Source organism: Rhinatrema bivittatum, chromosome 1 (genome assembly GCF_901001135.1).
Source record: "Rhinatrema bivittatum chromosome 1, aRhiBiv1.1, whole genome shotgun sequence".
In the NCBI taxonomy this organism is placed as follows: Eukaryota; Metazoa; Chordata; class Amphibia; order Gymnophiona; family Rhinatrematidae; genus Rhinatrema; species Rhinatrema bivittatum.
In genome coordinates, this window is record NC_042615.1 from 731717632 (window position 1) to 731732473 (window position 14842).

The 14842-nt window shown below is 43.8% G+C and overlaps 1 protein-coding gene across 3 annotated transcripts in view; it reads right to left on the reverse strand.

Moving 5' to 3' along the window:
• The window catches only part of ITGA1 (integrin subunit alpha 1), a 462364-nt gene that overhangs the window by 247181 nt on the left and 200341 nt on the right, over nt 1-14842 (reverse strand). For all 3 annotated transcript variants that reach the window (XM_029577630.1, XM_029577622.1, XM_029577640.1), the window contains one exon: nt 11146-11311. In XM_029577630.1, the coding sequence (XP_029433490.1) occupies nt 11146-11311 (166 nt within the window). The remainder of the gene's footprint in view (nt 1-11145; nt 11312-14842) is intronic.

A 14842-nucleotide genomic window follows, 5' to 3' on the forward strand; every position in this document is an offset into this window, starting at 1 on the left:
ACATTCTCTCTCTTTCAGCTATTTTTTTTTTTAAAGAACATTGCATAGGGGAAAAAAGCAATGGACAATATAGGAAGTTAACAAAAGTAGACCTGAATGCCTGAACCTCATCTGATAATATTTTAACCCTATAATGAAATAACCACTCATACAAATGCATTCTTCCCTGAGCAGCTCCTAATTATTCCTGGGAAGTCTCCAGGTTTGACTCCAAACTCAAGGTCTCCTGAATAGTTCTCAGGTTTTCAGGGCCTAAAAGCTTCCAGAAAAAAAAAAGTACAGAAATACTACAGTGAGGCCTGAGTTTGTCAAGAGGTGCACTAGGCCTGCAGCCCTGGATTTGTCAATAGGCACCCATTATGTTAGTGCTTAGGGTGGCAAACATTTAGGAGGAGTAGGCTGCCTAAGATTTGCTGCCTTCCTTCCAGCTCTGCTAAATGTCATTCAATCCTCTGTTACCCTGTAATAGCCCCTTACAGAAGTTGGTGGTATGAAAGCACCAAAAATGCCTAGGGTCAGCAAAATCCTAAATTCATCCATATAGTCGTGTGCCTAGGGCGGCAAAAAACTTGGGTCAGCAGGCTGGTTGAAGACTTGCATGGGTTCTGAATTTCACTCAGCAGAGAACAAGGCCTCTGTTTCGCAATCTAGTCCTTCTCCGCTCAGGTAGGTGTATGGAACAGAGTGAGCCTATAGCAGACAGAGCAAATGGGGATCATTTTGGGAGGTTAGGAGGAGCTGAGTGGGGATCATTCAGAGGTGAGGAAAGAGGCTGGATAAGATCTGTGTGTGAGAGAGAAGGGATTGGTCCTGTCCTGTGTATGTGTGAGTGTGTATGCCAGTTAGAGAATGGATACAACAGGGAGCAAAACCGAAGCACGATAGGGATAACTGCCTCTTTCACCGTCCCCACAATTCAGTTCAGATCCTCTCTCCCCTGACCTTGGATTCTGGAACCTTTCTTCCTTCTTACCTCTCTCCAGATCCTGGAACTCAGACCGCAACCCCTCCTACTCTCTTCCCTTTTCTTCAATCACAGCATCTCCCTCCTCTTCTCCATCCCAGATTCCTGATCATTCCCCTTTCTCAATACTCCACATCTCCCATCTTCACTGCCCTAGTCCTCTCTCCATCTCCATCTCTCGTCCTTTCAATTTTTCCTCATCCCATTCCTTGATCTGCTTCTTTCTCTTCCCATCCATGGTCTTCTCACCTTCTCCTTTTCCCATCCCTGAGATCTCTTCCCTCTTCTGATGCTTGAGATCTCTCTTCCATATCCAAAAAAAATTAATTATGCCACTGCAAGCAAGGTTGGAAAATTACTTCATTTATATTAAATAATATAAAAGGTGGAAATGTTTGCCAATGTGTGTTGCGTTCGTGCCTGTTCTCGCCCACGCTCCACCCTCTCTACCTTTGTGGCGACTCCCTTCGGCTCTTACGAACAGATGCTGCCGCGGCTTCTCCTCGCCACTTCTCCCCGGAATCCCTGGGCTGGCCTGACACTGCGGATCCACAATGTTCCTGATGACGTAAGGGCGCGCGCATATGCGCGCTCCAGAGTTTGTACCGGCAAGGGCGCAAACCTCGGGGGCGTCCCCCCATAGTGACGTCATCCGCTTCCAACTTAAAAGGTCTTCGTTTGCTACTACGAATCGAGTTAGCAAGGAGGAAACTTCTCTGCTGCTCTGCCTCCACAAAGTTACCAAGGGGTACCCGCTCCTCGGGGGCCCCACTCTCTCTTCTTGATTTCAGACTGCTAGACGGGATCCGGTACTTGCTCCTCGAGGGCCTACGTCCCTGAATGCTCAGAAGACTCATTACTGCCTGGAAGCGATCACAGACATGAACACTGTGAGTTCTATTACAGATAGGATTGGTAATCGCTCCACGAGGTCCTATGTTCCTAATCTCTGAAGACTCCCTTCTGTCTAAGATGTTATCACAGGTACGGAGATCGTGAGTTACTATTGCAGATTGCAGATAGGAACCGGTACTCGCTCCACAAGGGCCCATGTTCCTAAAACACTTCACAGACTCTCTTCTATTTCAGAAGCTATCTCATACCTATATCTGGTACTTTACTATTACAGATTGCAGATAGGAACCGGTACTCGCTCCATGAGGGCCTATGTTCCTAAAACTCTCCAAAGACTTTCTTCTATTCCAGAAGCCATCTCATACACAGATATTGTGAGTTCTTATTCCAGACTGCATATAGGAACCAGCACTCACCTACGGCTCCTGTTCCTGAATATACTGAACTCTCTGTTGCATAGAAGCCATTACAGATATCTACAATTGTGAGTATATCATCTACTACTGGTTATGTATCCAGCATACCCTGTCTACTCACTACCTATAGTCTTTCTCTACTGCTCAGCAATCCAGAGATCACAGTTCCAGTATCTGAGGGACTTCAGCTCTGCCGGGCATATCAACTCACTACTGTCACCTCTGGTGGTTCTACTTCCTGTCTAATAAAGAACTATCTGTGTTTGTCTTCATACTCCGGCCTAGCCGGTGGTCCCTCTCAGGATATCCTCCTGGGGCGCTGTCTTGTGTCTTCGGCCCAAGGATTCACCAATTTTCACTAAGTGTCTATTCCTTACACTACTAGAGCGGTATCATACAGACTGCCACTCTGTGGGAGCCAACCCACAACAGATCATTGACCCCCGCCTACGGAGTATTACAGACTACTCACTCCTCCCTTCTGGAGGAGGTGATCCATAACACATTGCTAATTCCTTAGCAGATTCACAACAGATTGCTAACTCCGCCCCCTGGCGGCTTGATCACTAACAGATTGCTAACTCCTCCCCCTCGGGGGAGCTGGTCAATAACAGATTGCTAACTCCTCCCTCTTGGGAAAGCTAGTCAATAACAATGTGACTATCAAATAACAATCAGATATCAAATAACAATCAGAATATCCTAATTTTTGCCAGAGAACCTATCCATGACCTACCACAAGAAGCCGTAGGGCTGTGCCTTAGATTTTCTGCTCCTCTTGTCTGACCTTACAGAAGGAATGATAACACGAACAGTTCCTAAGGGTGGCCAGGGGGCAGAGTTAGCAATCTGTTGTGAATCTGCTAATGAGTTAGCAATGTGTTATGGATCACCTCCTCCAGAAGGGAGGAGTGAGTAGTCTGTAATACTCCGTAGGCGGGGGTCAATGATCTGTTGTGGGTTGGCTCCCACAGTCTAACTCTGTCACTGACTACAGTGTTTCAAAAGTACAGCAGACAAAGAAGTTGCCTCACTAACACATGCATGGACATCCATTTCCCTCCTACCTCATAGTTGTGATTTCACAAAATATAATATTGACATTTGAACCCCTCAAGAATGATATATTTGCAGTGGGATAAACAGGACTAATAATCCATTAAAAGTACTTAATGTTAAAGCAGCATCCAACTGCATGGAAACATTTTCAATTTGGTTTGTTCATTTGGATTGGTTGACTCAGTGATTTCTTTTATTTGGTTTGGATTTTCAGAAGGGGTTTGACAAAGTTCCTCATGAAAGGCTTCTAAGAAAACTAAAAAGTCATGGGATAGGAGGTTATGTCCTTTCATGGATTACAAACTGGTTAAAAGACAGGAAACAGAAAGTAGGATTAAATGGTCAATTTTCTCAGTGGAAAAGGGTAACAAGTGGAGTGCCTCAGGGGTATGTACTTGGACTGGTGCTTGTCAATATATTTATAAATGATCTGGAAAGGAATACAACGAGTGAAGCAATCAAATTTGCATATGATACAAAATGATTCAGAGTAGTTAAATCCCAAGCAAACTGTAATAAATTGCAGGAGGACATTGCAAGACTGGAAGATTGGGCATTCAAATGGCAGCTGAAATTTAATGAGGACAAATGCAAATGTATATAAGGAAAAATAACCCATGCTGTAGTTACACGATGTTAGGTTCCACATTAGGAGCTACCAACTAGGAAAAAGATCTTAGCGTCATAGTGGATAATGTATTGAAATCATCAGCTCAGTGTGCTGTGGCAATTAAAAAAGCAAACAGAATGTTAGAAATTATTAGGAAGGAAAAGTAGAATAAAATGGAAAATGTCTTAATGCCTCTGTATCAATCCATGGTGAGACTACACCTTGAATACTGTGTACAGGGTGTATCAAAATGATGGACCCAAATAGAGATATAGCAATTTCAAATCGGGTCCATCTTTTTTAAACACCCTGTACATTTCTGGTCGCCGCATCTCAAAAAAGATATAGTTGCACTAGAGAAGGTACAGAGAAGGGTGACCAAAATGATAAAAGGGATACAATGGCTTCCCTATGAGGAAAGGCTGAAGAGATTAGGGCTGTTCAGCTGAGGGGGAATATGATAGATGTTTATAAAATCATGAGGTCTAGAACGGGTAAATGTGATTCAGTTATTTACTCTTTCAGATAATAGAAGGACTTGGGGGCACTCCATGAAGTTAGCAAGTAGCACATTTAAATGCAACATGATAGTAATCAGAGAAAATTCTTTTTCACTCAACACACAATTAAACTCTGGAATTTGTTACCAGAGGATGTGGTTAGGACAGTTATTGTAGCTGGGTTTAAAAAAGGTTTGGATAAATTCTTAGAGGAGAAGTCCATTAACTGCTATTAAACAAGTTGACTTAGGGCCAGATTTTAGTATCTACGTGCGGGCGTAGATTTGTGCGCGTAACCCGTCGCGCACAAATCTACACCCGATTTTATAACATGTGCACGTGCATGTTATAAAATCCGGGGTCAGCACGAACAAGGGGGTGCACACTTGGGCACCTTGCGTGCGCCGAGCCCTAGGGGAGCCCCGATGGCTTTCCCCGTTCCCTCCGAGGCCGCTCCAAAATCATAGCAGCCTCGGAGAGAACTTTCCTTTCACTCCCCCCACCTTCTCCTCCCTTCCCCAATCTAACCCGCCTCCAGCCCTACCTAAATCCCCCCCTTTATTTTGTTATTTACACCCAGGCGTAACTTGCACATGCTGGCTGGCTGCTATCCCCCAGCACGGCCTCTTTGCCGGAGGCCTCGGTCCCGCCCCCAGTCCGGTGCCCCGCCCACACCCCTGCCCCCTTCCCACCCCTTTTTCAAAGCCCCGGGACATACGCGTGTCATGGGGCTTGCGTGCGTCGCCGGGCCTATGCAAAATAGGCTTGGTGCACGTAAACCCCTGCACGCGTTAATCCAGCCAGATTTACGCACATAGTGCTTTTAAAATCTGCCCCTTATGGAATAGCCACTGCTATTACTGGCATTAGAAGCATGGAATCTTCTTAATGCTTTGGGTACTTGTAATGTGGATTGGCTACTGTTGAAACAGGATGCTGGGCTCGATGGACCCTTGGTCTGACCCAGTAAGGTGACTTCTTATGTTCTAATGTATTCATTTTAATGTATAATTCAGTTGTTTCCCATTGAAATCAATGTGGAAAACAATAAATAATACTTTGGGCTAAAAAAATTGCGATTTTCTTTCCAAGCTTAATGAAACTTGCAGGCAGGCATCAGCAGCAAAGGGAAGAGCACAACAAGACACTTAAAGTGGGGTGAAGTGACACCATGAATAGCCCAAGACACCTGGGATGTGCATTAATTTAAACCAAATTTGCAAAATGTAACAAAAAAGGGCCAATTAATTTAATTTGGGGCCTTGAAACAAACTGAGGAGGCCCCCAAACAAAATGAATCTTGACCTGGGCCTGGGCCCGGTTCTAGCCTAGACCCATGTGTCAGGCCTTACTTCCAGACCAGGTCCTGGAATTGGATCCAAGCTCCAGTTGAGGCCAAGGCCACAGTATCAGGCCTAGGCCAAGGCATTGGGATCAGGCTTCCAAGCCTCGACTTTGTATTGAGCCTAGGCCAAGTTTGCAGCAACTTACCATGGCATTGGCCTATTCAAGGCCAAGGCTTTGGCCTGGGCCTAGGCCTTGACAGTGTATCCCCACTGGACCAGGCAAGTAGGGCCCAGGAGGAATCCTGGCCCTGCATTTTTCTGGGTGGGAGGAATGGATATTGGGAGGCCCCATTTCCTTTTTTTCTCCATTTTTTGGGGGTTATGCTTGATATACACAACCACAGCCCAATACCAGTTGCATGCAGTAAGAGACCTGGGTGTCCTCATTGATCATCACCTAAACTTCAAACCCTACATCAAATCTCTCCTCAAAGGAGGTTTCTACAAATTAAATGTCCTCAAGAAACTCAAACCCCTACTCCACACTCAAGTCTTCCATACAGTAGTTCAGACCACCATGCTTACGAAACTGGACTACTGTAACTCCCTCCTACTTGGCCTTCCCGCCTCCACCATTAAACCACTCCAGATTCTACAAAACTCCATGGCCAGAGACATAACTAATACCCGTAAAACAGAACATATCACCCCTATCTTAAAGGACCTGGATTGGCTGCCCATCTCCTTCCACTCACAATACAAAACCCTCACCATCCTTCATTGTTCATTACACAAATTCAACCACACCTGGCTAGACAAAATGCCTCGCTTCCACGCCACTAACCACCCCACTAGAAGTACCCTTGCAGGCACCCTACACACACCTACCCTTAAGTCTGCGCATTTGTCCATCACCAGAGAAAAGGCCTTCTCCATCGATGGTACCTCCCTCTGGAACTCCCTCCCCACGCCCCTCCGTCTAGAGCCATCCCTGCACAAATTTAAAAAAGGAGTCAAAACATGGCTCTTCAAGCAGGCCTACCCTAATACAAACCAAACATAGACCTTCTCCCTGTACTGTACCTCCATTTTGGCATCCTTCCTTCTGCCCGACCCTCCTCACCTCCGCTTTCCCTCCCACCATTAGCTCAACCTCCCTCCCGCTCCTCAGCCTCTCCTCTTCACTCATGCACTTTGTGAACAGCCTTAGCATACGAACTCCATTGATAAAGATAGTGATTTATAGGATATACATAGCTCCTCTAGGTACTCACCAATATGTTATATAATGATACATAAGATGTATATAGTTACTTGTTGCAGTCACTTCTCTCTGGTACATAGTCGCTATGTACCCAGTTTTTACTGATTTCCACTTCCTTCCTTTCGCCTCCTCTTCCCTTTCCCTTTTCTCCCCTACCTGCCTAATCCCCTGTCTTCGTTTTATTGTATGTTCCTCCTTTCAGTTCAATGTAAACCGGCATGATGTGCCTTACGAATGTCGGTAAAAAAAAAGCTATAAATAAATATAAATAAATAAATAAATATATATATATATATTTTTTTTAAACAAAAGAAACATATTAAACGTTAAATGAATCAAAATTCGTAGGGAAAAACCTCCCTGAAACAAATTTAAAAACGAAACAAATTTTTTACCCCTGACATTCCTACAAGGAACTATGATAGGGGCAAAGCAGCACAGTGTAAGAAACACCCCAAAGCATGAATAGTCAAAGCAGCACAAACAGTAGCATGAACACACCAAGGTACCATGACAGGGGCAATAGACACCAACAATAATGACATGAAAGTACCAGCAGTGGCATGAACATCCTAATGCACAAAAAAATGGGCAAAGGTACCAACAAAAGTGTCATAAAGGCCCCAAAGCACAAAGCAATGGGAAAAGAGAACCAAGAACAATGGTCTGAAGACCCCAAGATTCCTAAAAATGGCAGAGAGTGTCTATAACAGTGTCATGAACAGCCCTAGCCACCAAAAGAAGAGCAAAGCAGGACCAACTGTGGTATGAATCCCTCGACATGATATTGCTCCTGTTAAATATTTTTGTGTATGTTAATCCACCGAGATTTGTGGATTAGCAGAATATAAATTGTTTAAATAAGTTAATAAATAAATCAAGAAAATGAGGGGGGCAAAGTAGCCTAAATAGAGTCATGAGCAGTCCAGGGAACAGTGAGAGGGGCAATGTAGCACTAATAGTGGCTGTTATGAATAATCATTTCCCCAGTTTACTGTGAAGGACAAAACACCAAATGCAGTATGAGAAGGTTAAAGCAACATGAACAGGGAACAGAAACCAGAGGGAACTATGGAGGAAATTTGAAGGTGCTTGGCATAGATGTCCTACGGCATCAATAAGGAAAGAAGCTGGAGGTTCTGACGTCCCTTCTGCTGGGCCTTTTTTCATGCTTGAAGTGGGGGAGAAGGTTTCCATTCAGAGTATGCCAGTATTCAACAAATTTCAAAGTTCCCATTAAGATCTATTGCTTCTATGACCGATTTGCTCTGCTGAGATAGAGAATGCTGGCTTGTGTTGGGCTGGGGTCAGACAAGAAAAGAGAGGCACTGAAATAAAACATTTAGAGATAACCCAAAGTAATCCCACAGGGAATTCAGGAAAAACAAATACTGTTAAAACATCACCAACGAAAGGACAACACAATTTTGGAGAAATCTGAAGGAAGATCCTTTAGAGCACAAAAGAGATGCAGAATATTTGCCCAGCATATAACAGAATATAGAAAAGGCAAACATCAAATTATGGAATGGCCTAAAGTTACAACAATGATGCTGGAAGCCAGGTTAAAACGAGCCTCAAACTGGACGTGCTCTGGCCCAGATGGAATGCCCAACTTTTGGTTCAAATATTTAATCTCTCTCCAGCAAGACCTGGATAATTGCAAAAATCAATCCAGAAATAATTCCACAATGGCTAATAATGGAAGAACATTCCTCCTTCCAAAGGGAGATCAAAATACCAAGCCCCAAAACTATTGACCAATAGCTTGTTTTGCTACAATCTTATAATAATCTGGTTTGCCTGATAACTGCAATAGATGCAGACAGAGTACGTGATCACATCGACTCTTAACAATATTTTAGAAATAGAACAGATGGGAACAGAATGAGGAGTATACGGCAGCAAAGACCAGCTGTTGCTGAATAAAGCCATTATGACCAACTCTATAAATAGTTGAAGCCTCACTATAGAATGGATTGACTATAAGAAAGCTTTTGATAGCATCCCACACTCTTGGATAACAAATAGCCTTGAAAATTACAAAATGAGCCCTGCATTCATTGAGCACATTAAATTCACCATGAAAATGTTGCAGACTATACTCCATCTATTTATTTTTAGATTTATAAATCATCTCTTCCCATATGTAAGTAATTAAAACATAAACACTAGTGATATAATGGACAATAACATTGAAAACATGTAATAGAACTATGCAAAAGCCTTTAAAAAGAGCCAGGTAATAATTGTTTATGGAATACCAAGTAATCATTTAAAAGCCAAAGACTTAATGGCAAAGCATTCATAATGTAGAAGCAGCTCAAGAAAAAGCTCTTTTCTTTATTAGACCTAATCTGACTACAGAGAGGGACGGTAACTTTTGAAGTGAGTAACTCTTAAAATTTACTCCTTTGATTGTAAGCTCTTGTGAGAAGGGTCTTACCCTACCTGGAAAAACACTGTAATCACTTTGTGCAAAATTTGGGAAGGTGGCATAGAAATTCATATGTATGATAGTGCCAGAAACAGATTCAGTTTGGTGCCTTTTCACCTACATGACAAGTTATGGTATAACAGAGAGCCAGTTCTCTGTTAGTGAATGGGAGAGGTTATCATTCAAATGCAGCCCTTTCCTTTGAGGGGCCTGGAATGGCCATCCCCCTTGAGAGCTTTTTTTTTAAGGAGCCCTTTCCAGAAACTCAAGAGGCAGTCCCTTATGGTTTGCTATCAGTTAGGAAGTAGAGAGATTTTGTAGAGTTGATTTTTTAGGCCCAGTCAGAGGAGCCAGGCATACCCTGCCTTGGGATATTGATCAGAGTTGGGAGGGTTTTCCTTATCCAGTCCACTAGCTGGTCAGGATTTTCCCTCTGGGTTGTGTTTTCATGTTTTTTCAATTTTAAGTGGTAGGAACATTGTGGGACCCTGTGTACTACCTGAGCTCAGGGCACAGGGAACCCTGTGTATGAGGCTGTGCAGGTTAGAAAAGGCCTACCCTCCATACCCTTGACGAGGGGACTCCATGAGGCCTGGCTGTACGAGAAAGGCTCGGCGACCGCCGCCGCAGGACGCCGGGGCCTAGCTGGGTTCGCGGCTGCTGCTGGGGATGCCGACCTGGGACCCACGGAGGTCCTTGAGAGGTGAGCAGGCCTGGGTGCGGGCCGAGCAACATTATGCAACATTATGTATGTATGTATATATATATATATATATATATATATATATACACACACACACACATTTTTTACAAATTTGCTAACCTTTATTTTTGTTAACCTTTTGAAAATTAAGCCCTAAAGTGTAGTTGATTTGATACTTTCCCCAAGTTGCATCATTAGTATTACAATAGATCACAAGAATATAGGTACATAAGCCATACTGGGTAAGACCAAAAGTCCATCAACCCAGCAATCTGTCTCCAATAGTGGTCAATCCAAGGTCAAAAGAGCCCAGTAAGATCCCAAAGAATAAGTCCAATCTTTCTTGCTCATAACCAAAGCTGTGACTTTCCCAAATGTACATTAGCAAATAATGGTTTATAGACTTTTCCTCCAGGAACTTGTCTAAACCCTTTTTAAATCAAGCTGCGCTAAATGCTTTCTTCCACATCTTCTGGCAACAAATTTCATAGTTTAAATGTGATCTGAGTAAAAAAGTACTTTCTCCAATTTGTTTTAAATGTGCTATAATTATTAGCTTCATGGAGAATCCCCTAGTCTTAGTTCTATTGGAAAGAGTAAATTACTATTTCTTATTTATCCATTCCATACCACTCATGATCTGATAGAATTCTATTATATTCCCTCTCATCTGTCTTTTTTCCAGGCTGAAGAGTCCTACTCTGTTTAGCCTTTTCTCATGTGCAGCCATTCCGTCCCCTATATCATTTTGGTCGCCCATCTCTTTACCTTTCCTAGTTCTGCTACATCTTATTTGAGACGGGGAGAGCAAAATTGTACACAAAAATCAAGGTGTAGTCACACTATCAATCGATTCAGAGGCAGAATTAGATTCTCTGTTTTACTTTCCATGTAAAGAAATGCAAAATTACTACATGATTATTAGCCAGCTAATAAGAAAATTAATGGAAATAAGTATATGATATTTTCAATTGGTAATAAACTTAAAAATGTTTAACAAGTAGATTTAAAATAGTTATTGGAAAAATCATGTGATAAACAAATTTCTTACCTTCTAAAGCAAATATTCTTTCTCCCAATGCTTCAACAATAGTAACCAGAGCTAATTCATCAGATACATTAAAAAAATGCTTTTCTGTTGGTTCACTTGCAATTGATTTTATTTCTTCGACAAAAGTCTCAGTACTCAAATTCCCTCTATTGTAGCTGCCAAGAATCTAAAACACAAAATATAAGGTAAACTATATTAAAGCCTACATTAAATAGCTATTCCATACAGACTGCAACCAGAACAATTAAACTGCCCACAATATTTCTACCCATTCTGAGGATAACTTTTAAGCAGTCCACATAGCAGTAAAGTCTTTGAGGGAGATTTTAAAAACATTGTTCGCACAAAAATGCCTACACAGGCATGACTGTGGGCTGCCCATGAGCAACATGAATTTTAGAAAGATGCAAAGTACGTGCATATATACCTGTGCATGCCAAAAATAAGAGAGAAGAAAATGGGCAGGGCATGGGCAGAGCATGGGCGCTCCAAGGAAGGGCCAATACTTACACTTGTAACTCAATATTTTAAAACTGGAGACCTCGCTGCACGTCAGCTTGTTAGCTGCGTAACTTTACTGCTGCTCCCTAATGAGGAGCAAGTTAGTAGATCTCAAGATTTAGGGAGTGAGAGGTCTAAATCAACTGGGGAGCGTGCAGGATGAAGAACCAGAGGGGTCTTGAAGACCATAATATTAAAAAAACAAACTGGAATGACCCTCGTGCATTTTTTAAAATCCACTTACATAAAATCCACTTTGCATAAAAGCTGCAAAGTCCAAGGGATAATATGGGCAGCCAGGACATCACTCGCTCACATCCGCCCTTTTACAAATCAATGACCACACAGACCATAGTTTGGGTTAAGAGGGTCGCAGCTTTAACAACACCAGGGAGGCCTAAGCCTCGCAAATAACATACACCATTTGCAAATAATAAATCCCCCGACCTTCCGCCGCTTCCCCAGCACCAGCCACACGGCTCGTCCCTGCAGCCCTTACACCGAGTTCAGACCCCCGCCACCTCCCAGCAAGAAGCCAACCCGGTGGACCCTCGCCACTAACCAGCAAGGAGCCAGGCCAATGGATCCCCGCCACCTCCCAGCAAGGAGCCCGTACCCGACAACTGTCCCAGTTGTCAACCATCAAAAAATTGTAGCAGGTAACCATTTTAACAGATAACAAATATAAGCTGTAGCGGCTTGGGCCATCCACAACAACTCCACCCCCCCCCCCCCCCCCCCACTGCGACAAACAATCCCACAATACAACCACAAAAGAAGAAAGGTGGGTGGGAGGGAAAAGACCCTCTGGCTGGCAAGACATCCCCGAGCAACTGCGCCTGCGGCACGCTCCCTCAGAGCCCCCTCCTAACCATTGCTGACCTCATGCTGGCTGGCCTATCACAGCCATCCAGCACCACATCAGCTCCCACGACTTCCCAATCCCGGGCCGTCTAGCCCGGAGCCTGATCGCTCCCCCTCAACTCCTCGCCTCCAGCTCCCCCCCCCTCCCCTGACCTAACTCTTTTCTGCCTGGCCCGCATCTGACCCCCCCCCCCCCCCCCCCCCACTAGCCGCCGTGGACCCGGGCCTGCTCCCTGAGCGTGCCTGGGCCCATATTACCCTGGCTGATCGGACACTAGGTCCAGGCGACCCTCCAAGATACACAAAGTACACACATTTTCTGAAAACGTAATCTTCTCCCCTTGAAATTCAAATTCAGGGATCCTGCAATCCCGAGAGCTTCACTTTTTGCCACATTAGTTAAAGCATTTAGCATCATCCAGTCAGTGACTAGCATTAAACATTCCTGTATCTGATCAAGAGTGCAGGGAACCCTGTCATGAACTGGGAAATACAACTGAATGTCATCAGCGCAGCATCTAAAAGTAACGTTGCAAGATCCTAACAATACGCATAAAGGAGTAATGAAATTATCAAATAGAAAATAAATATGATCCTTGCGGAACTGAGAGGATCAAGAATTGCTCATTTTCACCTGCTGCTCCCTAGAAGACAGGTAGGAAACAAAGCAGCTGAAGGTCTTGCCAGTAATCCCCAAATCAGTTAATCTAGTTAATAATATTTCATGCTTGACGGACTCAAATGTGGCAGAAATGTCTAAAAAAAATATAGCAACAACAGAAGATCCAGCATCTACAGTTTTTGCTGTAATCATTTATTGAAATTAAACTTTCAGAACTGTGATTCATCCTAAAATCACACTGATTGCTGTGTAGGACTTTTTGGTTAGAGATACACTCATCATTTTCTTAAAAACAATCTTTTCCAGTAACTTCTCCAAAGTTTAAAGGTTGGAAATTGGTCAGTAACTATCAACTTGATTGGGGGGGGGGGGAGGTATTTCTTCTTTAAAACTGAACAGATGACTGGTTCCTGTTGCGATCCTGCTTGCGGCAGGGCCGCGAGCAGGCTCTTACCTCCTCAGCGCGGAGGCCGCCCCGAAGACTCTGCTCCGTTCCGTGGCCTGGAGGCCAAAGCTGCCGCTCCCTCACGGTCCAGAGACCGCCCATGCTTTCCTTGGCATGGCGGGCCGTGCCGCCATGCTCCTGTGCGGCAGGAGCCGCCGCGAGCCAGTCTCTTCTTCCACAGCCTGAAGCCACCATCTTTGCTGCTCCTGTGGCTGGCCGAGGTTGCGCTTGTTCCACCTTCACCGCGGCAGGACCCACGGGCATTCATTGTCTTCAAGCGGCAGGAGCCGCCCTCCGTGCTCCTTCCTGCGGCAGGGAAGCCGCCTCCCATGATGGGGCCTGCCTGCGGCCCAGCTCATGCTCCTCCCTGCTTCAGCGTCTGCAGGACCGCTGTCCAGGGTCCTGCAGACTTCCTCTTCCTGCCTTCCTTCATTCAGAGATAAATTAATAATTTTGATGAGGGGCTCAATTGCATCATCTTTTAAAATACATAATACCTAAGATGGACATGGGTCAAGATGATGAGACCTTTTTAACTGACAAAGCAAAACATTTACTTCACTGGATGATAGATACATACTCAAATGTCTCCTATTTAGGGTCACTAGATTCAGCTTCAGGGCATAATGCAACACAGTTGCTGGCATCTAGGGGAATTCCCTGGTGAGTTAAAGAATCAGCCTTCTACTGTATAAAATTAGCAAAAACGTGAGGGGAAATATTTTCCTGCATCTGCATGTTTAGGTTCCAGTAAATTATTGATCATACTGAACAATTCCAGAGAATTTTAAAATTAGCCTGTTAGAGTACAAAGTTTTTGGGTACATGCAGATGTCACTTTACTGAGTATTTTCAAAGTGGACTTACACGCAGAAGTTTGCTTTAAAAATACTCAGATAATTGGCAGGGTATATGCACACAATCACTCATGTAAAGTTGCACCTCCTCTTCGTAGGGCATAACTTATGTGGGTACACTTATGCACTTGCACACACATTTTAAAATCTAAACATATGCCCAGAAGTGCCCACTCCACCACAACTCCGCCACCTGGAAAGCTTCTTATATGTACACATAAAATGACACGCAAAACTGGGTGCATTTTACGTGCATTGAGCATGGGTCGGTTTTAGAACAGCTATTCCTGTGCATAAATCAGTGTTTTCATGTCAGTAAATGGCTTTGAAAACTACCCCCATTTTGTGTGAGGTAGACTAAAAATCTAAAGATCTTGCAATTATGTTTAAAGGTGAATTTTAAAAGTT